The sequence below is a fragment of the Penaeus monodon genome, chromosome 41, assembly GCF_015228065.2.
Source record: "Penaeus monodon isolate SGIC_2016 chromosome 41, NSTDA_Pmon_1, whole genome shotgun sequence".
NCBI lineage: Eukaryota > Metazoa > Arthropoda > Malacostraca > Decapoda > Penaeidae > Penaeus > Penaeus monodon.
This window is the reverse complement of record NC_051426.1, coordinates 23,356,960-23,367,011: the sequence shown is the minus strand read 5'-3', so window position 1 is coordinate 23,367,011 and position 10,052 is coordinate 23,356,960. Positions and strand designations below refer to the sequence as shown.

The 10,052-nt window shown below is 37.9% G+C and overlaps 1 protein-coding gene across 1 annotated transcript in view; it reads left to right on the top strand.

The window, feature by feature from the left end:
* The window catches only part of LOC119598452 (poly [ADP-ribose] polymerase 1-like), a 15,625-nt gene extending 6,037 nt beyond the window's left edge, over nucleotides 1-9,588 (top strand). The window contains 9 exon segments of the mRNA XM_037948088.1: nucleotides 147-346; nucleotides 573-602; nucleotides 5,113-5,207; nucleotides 6,128-6,225; nucleotides 6,295-6,400; nucleotides 7,280-7,510; nucleotides 7,939-8,058; nucleotides 9,046-9,216; nucleotides 9,517-9,588. Of these exon segments, the coding sequence (XP_037804016.1) occupies nucleotides 147-346; nucleotides 573-602; nucleotides 5,113-5,207; nucleotides 6,128-6,225; nucleotides 6,295-6,400; nucleotides 7,280-7,510; nucleotides 7,939-8,058; nucleotides 9,046-9,216; nucleotides 9,517-9,588 (1,123 nt within the window).
* The last annotated feature ends 464 nt before the right edge of the window (nucleotides 9,589-10,052 follow it).

Sequence of the window (10,052 nt, the reverse complement as noted above, 5' to 3'; positions counted from 1 at the left end):
GAAGCATATGGTGTTGGGTTGCAAGAAAGAAAGAAGATTGATAAAAAAAAAAAAAAAAAAAAAAAAGAGGAGAAAAAATTAAAATCTTGTTAAAAGATAATAAAATTTTTGTTAAAGTTTGAAATATGTTGGCTGCTCCATTCCAGGTGGTGGTTATTCCGCTCGTGGGGACGCATTGGCACTACCATTGGCAACAGCTGGAAGACAGGAGGACCTTTCAGGATGCTCTGGCCCAAATTTGACGGACTCTACGCGGAGAAGACGGGCATCGCTTCTCTGCAAAGAATCAACGAGGTGCCCGGCTGTTGGTATCCACTTGACATTGACTACGGCCAGGTAGTGCAGGGTAGTGGGTATTTTAATTCTACTTTTCCTTGGGGTTAGGGTTAAGTGGAGAATGGCTGCTGGGAAGGGGGAGGACTATAATCTACTGAACTGGGTTTGTTTGTTTCTGGTGTGTAATAGTTTTAAAATGCAATATAGCTGTATAAAAGTGATTTCGTATGACATTATAGAATACAAGCTTGGTTTCGCATTATTTCTTACATTTCATTATCTTATATTTACAGGAGAAATGATAGTAAAGAAACCTACCACAGGAGGCTCAAAGAGCAAGTTGCCAAAGGAGGTTCAAGGAGTTGTTCGATCATATTTGATGTTGATACGATGAAGATTGCCCTTGTTGAGTTTTAGGTAAGGCAGTGTGATATGAGGTCCTTTTGCAGGGTGTGTGATTCCAAGATTAAAACTGAGCAGAGATCCCACACTCAAGGTTAATTATTTATCTGTTTTGATTACCTTTCTCTGCCACGTGTGAATGATATATGAATTTTTCTCACTACTTTGAAGGGTATTTTAACCCATTTGGATCTGGTCTCTACATGGTGATCACAGGGCCACTATACGGGCATTAGTCTTACATACTATTCGCTTTTGTCTGTAACACAACCTGCATTGCTGATCTGGAGCAGCAGGAATAGCGATGTTTGAAGTATTCTTCCAGCCATGGCCCTCCAGACATTGCATTTTTTATACTCATTTATTGATTTAAACAATGCGAAGCACCTTTCCCACCTAAATGCCAAATAAGTCTAATCACCCTCCAAGAGCTTTGTGCACTCATGTAGTCTTTCCCATCACCCCCGGCTTTAGCGAAGTGCTCATGATGGCAAGTCAATGTCCCCTGGCCCACGTCCCCCCCCCAGATTCTCCCATGATGGCACATCAAGCCAAATTTTTTCATTATGTGAGAGTCCACGTTATCGGAATTGTAGGAGTTCAGATATGTCTCCGAATGAGCCTTTATGGTATATGAAGCATTCAAAATATGATCCTTGGAATAGAAGATGTTTATAAAAGTTTTTTTGTACCCATTTTTGAGGGAGTCTGATTCAACACAGCCTCTGTGATAAAATTGTTTTTGTACTTCATCATGTAATACCTTCCTGTTCTTTACATAATATATTTTATATACTTTATCCACAAGATCTTCATGGTCTGCATATTAAAGACAAATAAAATCTTTTACATCAATGTGGACATTAAGTTCCAGGAAATGCAATTGGAATCTTTCTTCATCCTCTTCAGCTTATAAGCATTAACTCTTCCCTTACATCCTCGCCGCAGATTGACGTCAAGAAGATGCCCCTGGGAACGTTGAGGCAAGAAGCATATCGAGAAGTGCCTACAAGTCCTGCGGAAGCCTCTCAGGTCATCAGTGCAAAGCAGGACACCAAGGATGACTCCTCTTCCTCCCACTCCGCGATCCTCCTCCTCCACCTCCTTCTCAGGCCAGGATCAAGCTCAACTCCTTGACTTGCTCCAACCGCTTCGTCACCCCTCATCCCCCCCGACTTCGCATGAAGAAACCCCCCCCATCCTGGACGATTTGGAGCTTATCAAGGTGAGAGCTGCCTTTTGTTAACAGGAAAATACATAATTGGTGATGTCCTTTTATTTTACAATGATGATAATAATAGTTTGTAATAATGAAACTTGAAGGTCCATTTGTCATCATTATTACTAGTCACTAAATCCTATGATTTTCACAATCATTAAGAACAAAACTGTTTGTCATCCTTATTCCTTCTTAGTTTTGTTTATCCTTATTCTTATTATGATTGATCTTCGTATTATTTATCACTAATTATTATGATTATTAATACTTTTGAACTATTAAATAGCTTGTTATCTCTTTGTACCCAGAGTTTAATGACATGACAAGTACCTAATTAGAGGATTTTTTTCTTTCCTGGTGTGGGTTAAATTATATTGACACACAGGAATTGGAGACTTTTTTGGGGGGGGGGGGGGGGTTAGACCTTATTTCTTCCTTTATCTTTAGTTTATGATTAACTCGTTGCATCAGTGTGTGAAGATGTAAAAGCCTGACAGCCCACATTCTGCCTAATCCATATGGTGAAATTTATGATATGCAATCATCATACAGAGTAACAGCCATCCAAAATTGGCTTAAAATTATGATTACCAGATAGTAAAGAAGGGTTGAATGGCTAAAACTACAGATTATTGAACGGTGGTGGACTTCACAAATAGTGCTTTAAGTATAGGGAGCTTGTATTTTAACCATCGCTTTTACACAAGTTTATTGACCTTGAATGACGAAATATTGGTGAAGTATCTTTGGTGTCTTCCTCTCACAAATCACTGCCTATGCCGTCCTTGCACACTTTGTTATTACCATTTGTCATTACCACTATACCTCTTATCAATACCATCAGTTACTTTCTGACCTGTTATTAACACAGCTCACAAACTGTTCTCGCCCTCTCCTCCTCTTCCTCCCACAGGCCCTTAAGGTGGCCATGCTGGGACAACCTGAGCTAGATTTAGGTGGCGTACAACCTTCTGAAGTCTGAGGGCGACGAGGACAATGACGCAGACCCGATCGACAAGCAATACGCAACTCAACACCAGAGCGAGGTGTGGACAGAAGTCGGACGATTCAGCAATGATCAAGAAATATGTCAACAACACCTCACTCATCTACACAGGACATTATAACTGGTGGTCCGAGAGGGTAGGTTTTCCTTTCTCTTCTCTCTGCCTCTCAGAAAAGACACGCATATGACATTCAGTGAATGGAGAACCTGACCAGACGCCCCCCAAGTCAGATCAGTAGACAGAAAAGCCACACATAGGATGGGCATATAAATAATTAGAAAGAACAATAGTCAGACAACCGTCCAGATAGACGTTTGAATAAAAGTCACAAACAGAAGACAAATTTCCTCTCAAGATTCATAAAATTTTAATCTCTTTGTTTTACTCCACCTGTTAAAAATACACATTTCATAACCTTTGGAATTATTTAACTACTTTCATACTGATATTTAACCTGATCAGAGTATATACTTAGCATTCCTTTAGTAGGGGGGTGTGGGACTAACATATAAATTATATATCTGATTAACAAACTTCAGTTAACAAAGAGGGGAGTTTTTTCTTTTTCCTTTCTTTCTTTTGTTTCTTTTTTTTTAGCACCATGTGAATATCCTTGACAGATACCTACCGCCATCTCTCTCTCGCTCCCGCAGGCATTCAAGATCGAGAGAATGGCGAGAAGAAGCGCTTCAAGCCGTTTACAAGCAGCTGCACAACCGCAAGCTCCTCTGGCACGGCTCAGCTCACAACTTTGCTGGCATTCTGTCCCCGGTTTGTGCTCTGTTATTACTGTTTTTGTTTATATTGTTATTATTAATTATAATTAGTATTATAATTATTATAATTGTTATAAATGTTATTATTACTTTAATTGATTAGTTATCTTTTTTTTTTTTTTTTTTTTTTTTTTTTTTTTTTTTTTTATTTTTTATTTTTTTTTTTTTTTTTTTTTTTTTTTTTTTTTTTTTTTTTTTTTTTTTTTTTTTTTTTTTTTTTTTTTTTTTTTTTTTTTTTTTTTTTTTTTTTTTTTTTTTTTTTTTTTTGTTTTTTTTTTTTTTTTTTTTTTTTTTTTTTTTTTTTTTTTTTTTTTTTTTTTTTTTTTTGAAAGGGCTTGTGTATTAGGGTTTGTTAGTCACCTGTTTGGATTTGATCTGTCTCTAATTCAGGTCTCTAAACCTACGTCCTCTCTCTCATCTCTCTCTCTCTCTCTCTCTTCTCTCTCTCTCTCTCTCTCTCTCTCTCTCTCTCTCTCTCTCTCTGTCTCTCTCTCATTTATTTTATTATGACTTATAAGGTTTTATATGTAATGGGAAAAATATAGAAGAATTAAGAATAGTACGGGTTTAGGGGGGGGGGGGGAACAGTGAGGTAGGTTAGAATTGAGATACAAAAGCTGAGCTTAGTTTAGCAGTTACATTTTTTTTTTCCTTCTTTCTTTCTTATATTATATATATATATATATATAATATATAGATATATATATATTATATATAATAATAGTATATATATATATATATATATATTATATATATAAACACAAATAAAACAAGCAATTATATATAATTTATATATATATATTTTTTTTTGTAAGAGATTTTTCTTTGTGATGGAAATGACGTATAAATAGTTAGCTGTATGGTTAGTGTTAATCCTATTTATTATTCTAACCTAAAGTGCGTGGGCTTTTTTGACGGCTGAGCATTCTGGGCCAACCATGTATATCTGTATGGCTTGGATATGTAGGGCTTTGCCACCTGCAGCTTCGACACAATGCCATCACGGCATCAATAGTAGATGCAACCTGCGAACAAAGTGTTAATGTTGATTGTTCAGCAACCACTTCTTATTATGTCATAATTTTTTCTTTCTTTAGGTAGTTAGCATTGAAAAGATTGTTAGAAAGAAAGAATAAATTGGATTAACATTAAAACCGAACTGAATCTTTTCAGGGTGCTAAGAATTGCACCGCCCAGAAGCACCCGTCACTGTTACATGTTTGGTCAAGGTGTCTACTCGCCGATATGGTGTCCAGTCTGCAAACTATTGTCACCTCGTATTTAAACCCAACGGGTCTCATCAGAAGGGAGACTATGAAAATGGTTTGTTTGTTTCTAGTGTGTATTACATTTATAGAATGCAAGGCTTGTTATCGCATTATTTCTACATTTCTTATTTTATATTTACAGGATGTGAGGATACCTACCACAGGAGGCTCAAAGAGCAAGTTGCCAAAGGAGGTTCAGGAGTTAGTCGCACTCATATTTGATGTTGATACGATGAAGAGTGCCCTTGTTGAGTTTGAGGTAAGCAGTGTGAATGAGTCCTGTTGCAGGGGTGTGTGATCAAGAATAACTGAGCAGAGATCCCAGACAGCAGGTAATTATTTATCTGTTTGATTACCTTTCTCTGCCACTTGTGAATGATATATGAATTTTTCTCACTACTTTGAAGGAGTATTTAACCCATTGGATCTGGTCTCTACATGGTGATCACAGGGCCCACTATATGGGCATTAGGCTTACATACTATTCGCTTTTCTGTAACACAACCTGCGTTGCTGATCATGGCAGCCAGGAATAAGATGTTGAGTATTCTTCCAGCCATGGCTCACAGACATTGCATTGCATTGATTTAAACAATGCAGAAGCACCTTTCTAAATGCCAAATAAGTCTAATCACCCTCCAAGAGCTTTGTGCACTCATGGCAAGTCTTTCCCATCACCCCTTGGCCTTTAGCCGAAGTGCTCATAATGGCAAGTTCATGTCCCCCTGGCCCACAGCCAGATTCTCCCATGATGGCACATTCAAGCCAAATTTTTTCATTATGTGAAAGTCACGTTATCTTGATTGTAGGAGTTAAAGAATATTTAAACCCTTCAGATATGTCTTAGAATGAGCCTTTATGGGTAGATTAAGCATTCAAAATATATCTTGAATAGAAGAATGTTTAAAAAGTGTTTTTTGTACCCCAGTTTGAGGGAGTCTGATTCAACACAGCCTCTGTGAGAAATTGTTTTTGTACTTCAGCATTGTATACCTTCCAGTTCTTTACAATAATATATTTTATTTACTTTATCCACCAGATCTTCATGGTCTGCATATTAAGACAAATAAAATCTTTATCGTCAATGTGGACATTTAGTTCACAGGAAATGCAATGGGAATCTTCTTCATCCTCTTCAGCTTATAAGCAGTTAACTCTTCCTTTACATCCTCGCCGCAGATTGACGTCAAGAAGATGCCCCTGGGAAAGCTGAGCAAGAAGCAGATCGAGAGTGCCTACAAGGTCCTTTCAGAAGCCCTCAAGCTCATCAGTGAAAAGCAGGACACCAAGGATGACTCCTCTTCCTCCCCCTCCTCGTCCTCCTCTTCCACCTCCTCTCAGGCCAGGATCAAGGCTCAACTCCTTGACTGCTCCAACCGCTTCTTCACCCTCATCCCCCACGACTTCGGCATGAAGAAACCCCCCATCCTGGACGATTTGGAGCTTATCAAGGTGAGAGCTGCCTTTTGGTTAACAGGAAAATACATATTGGATGATATCATTTTTTTTTACAATGATGATAATAATAGTTGTAATAATGAAACTGAAGGTCATTGTCATCATTATTAGCGTAGTCACTATCACTATCATTTTCACAATCATTAATACCAAAACTGTTGTTGTCATCCTTATTCTACTTAGTTTTGTTATCCTTATTCTTATTATGATTGATTCTTCGTATTATTTATCACAGTAATTATTATGATTATTATAATTTTGAATTATAGGCTTGTTATCTCTTTGTACCAGAGTTTATTGACATGACAAGTACCTAATTAGAAGGATTTTTTTCTTTCCATGGTGTGGGTTAAGTTATATTGACACAAGGAATTGGAGACTTTTTTTTGGGGGGGGGGGGTTAGACTCATTTCTTCCTTTATCTTTAGTTATGTTAACTCATTGCACCAGTGTGTGAAGATGTACCAGACAGCCAAAATTCTGGCCTAATCCCAGGTGAAATATAGATATGCATCATCATACAGAGGAACAGCCATCCAAATTGGCTTAGAATTATGATTAGATAGGAAAGAGGGTTGAATGGCTAAAAACTAAGATTATTGAACGGTGTGGACTTCACAAAGAGTGCTTAAGTATAGGGAGCTTGTATTTTAACCAACTCTTTTTACACAATTTTATTTGACCTTGAATGAGAAATATTGTGAAGTATCATTTGTTGTCATCCTCCTCACATCACTGCCTATGCCATCATTGCACACTTGTTATTACCATTGTCATTACCACTATACCTCTTATCAACACCATCATTACTTTCTGACCAGTTATTACACAGCTCACAACTGTTCTCGCCCTCTCCTCCTCTTCCTCCCACAGGCTAAGGTGGCCATGCTGGACAACCTGAGTGAGATCGAGGTGGCGTACAACCTTCTGAAGTCTGAGGGTGACGAGGACAAGGATGCAGACCCGATCGACAAGCACTACGGCAAACTCAACACCAAGATCGAGGTGGTGGACAAGAAGTCGGACGAGTTCAGCATGATCAAGAAATACGTCAGCAACACTCACGCATCCACACATGGACATTATAAGCTGGTGGTCGAGGAGGTAGGTTTCTCTCTCTGTCTCGTCTGCCTCTCAGACAGACACGCATATGGACATTCAGTGAGATGGGGAAATTGACAGACAGATGGATAGCCAGATGGAAGGACAGTCAGATCAGTAGACAGAAAAGCAGACATATTGGATGGCAGATAGATGATTAGAAGAAACAATAGGTAGTCAGACACAGTCAGATAAACAGATAACTTTGGAATTATTTAAACTACTTCATACTGATATTTAACCTGATCAGAGTAATACTTAGCATTCCTTCAGTAAGGGGGGGGGGACTAACATATATTTTATATAGATATAACAAACTTCATTTAACAAAGAGTGAAGTTTTTCTTTTTCTTTTGCTTTTTCTTTTTTTTTCTGCACCAGGTAATGATCCTTGACAGATAACCTCAACCAATCTCTTTCTCTCTCCGCAGGCATTCAAGATCGAGAGAAGCGGTGAGAAGGAGCGCTTCAAGCCGTTCAAGCAGCTGCACAACCACAAGCTCCTCTGGCACGGCTCCAGGCTCACCGACTTTGCTGGGATTCTGTCCCAGGTTTGTGCCTCTGTTATTACTGTTGTTATTGTTATTATTATTATTATTATTATTATTATTATTATTATTATTATTATTATTTTTATTTTTATTATTATTATTATTATTATTTTTATTATTGTTATTATTATTTAATTGATTAGTTTTTTTTTTTTTTTTTTATCATATCTTGTATATTAGGGTTTGTTAGCACCGGTTTGGATTTGATCTGTCTCTAATTCAGGTCTCTAAACCTACATCTCTCTCTCTCTCTCTCTCTCTCTCTTCTCTCTCTCTCTCTCTCTCTCTCTCTCTCTCTCTCTCTCTCTCTCTCTCTCTCTCTCTCTCTCTCTCATCTCATCTCTCTCTCCTCTCTCTCTCTCTCTCTTCCTCTCTCTCTCTCTTCTCTCTCTCTCTCTCTCTCTCTCTCTCCTCTCTCTCTCTCTGATTATTTATTATTGTCTTATAGGATTGTATGTAATTGGAGAATTAGAAAATTAATTTGTATATTTTAACAGTGAGTAGGTTAGAATTTGAAATTGAAAGTTTAGCTTAGTGTTTGCAGTTAATTTTTTTTTCTTTTTTTTCTTTCTTTTATATATATATATATTTTTTTTTTTATTCATTTATTTATATATATATTATTTTTTTTAAGGATTTTTCCTTTTGATGGAATGAAGTATGAAATAGCTGTATGGTTAGTATAATCCTATTTAGTTATTTAACCTAAAGTGTGTGGCTCTTTTTGACGGCTGAGCAGTCTGCCAACCAGGTATATCTGTAAGGGCTGGATATGTAGGGTTGCCACCTGCAGCTTCGACACAATGCCATCACGGCATCATAGTAGATGCCACCTGCGAACAAAGTGTTAATGTTTGATTGTTTCAGCAACCCTTCTTATTATGATCATAATTTTTTCTTTCCTTTAGTTAGTTAGCATTGAAAGGATTTTGGGTTAGAAAGAAAAAAAACGAGTTAAACTTAAAAACCCGAACTGAATCTTTTCAGGGCCCAAAAGAATTGAAACCCCCAAAAGGGAAACCCGTCACGGGTTAAAATGTTTGGAAAGGGTGTCTATTTTCCGCCGATATGGTGCCCAAATCTGCAAACTTTTTGGGTTCCCACCTCGTATTTAAACCCAACGGGCCCTCATCCGCCGCAGATGTTGACTTGGAAACTGTAAGTAGTGTCTTTTTGGTGTGGGAATTTTGAAGCCTTTAAAGCCCTCGTTCTCTTGAGGTTCCCCTTTTGGGGTTTTTTTTTCCTTTTTTTTAAACCCCATTTGAAAATTTTAAAATTTTTTTCATAAAAGAGCTTTTGGGTTTTTTTTTTTTTAAAGAATGATAAAAGTTTTTAAAGGGTGGTGGGAAAAAAGTGGAGTTTTTTTGTTTTAAATTTTTTTCCAAAAGCAAAAAATTTTTTTCTTAAATTTTGAAAATTTTGGGAAATTCCCCTGCCTCTATGCCTTATAAAATGCAGAAAATTCTATATCAAGAGATTTCGGGCTCTGTCTGGATGATGTTTTTGCACTCTATAGTGATAAAAGATTAGATGTCAAAAAACCTCCTTTCCTCCTCTTCCCCACCCCCTTTTCCCCCCAGGTAGGGCCCGCCCCCACGCAAGTAGTTTGGGAAGCTACCCAAGGGCATGCCCCATTAAAAAGGGGTTCGGGGAAACGCACCTGCCCCTTACCCCAGCCAGACCCTCCCCATCGACGGGGGGGGAAAGTCCCACGGGGAAAGGGCATTGACCCCCCCCGGGGGGAACCCTCCTTCTCTATAACAGTTCTTGTGTACACATGGGGGCAGGTAAATGCCCAAGAAACCTCCTAAAGCTCAAGTTCGTTTCCCAGTATTAAGGTGCAGCTTTTTGGACCCGGGTTTTTTTGGCGTAAGGCCGGGGGGCGGTTTCCTGCTGTTATTATTTTTCCTTTTTTGGGTTAGCATTTAATTGTTTTGGGAGAGAGGGGAGCCATTCCCTATTTTATTTTTTTTTCACATATTTTTTTTTTTTTT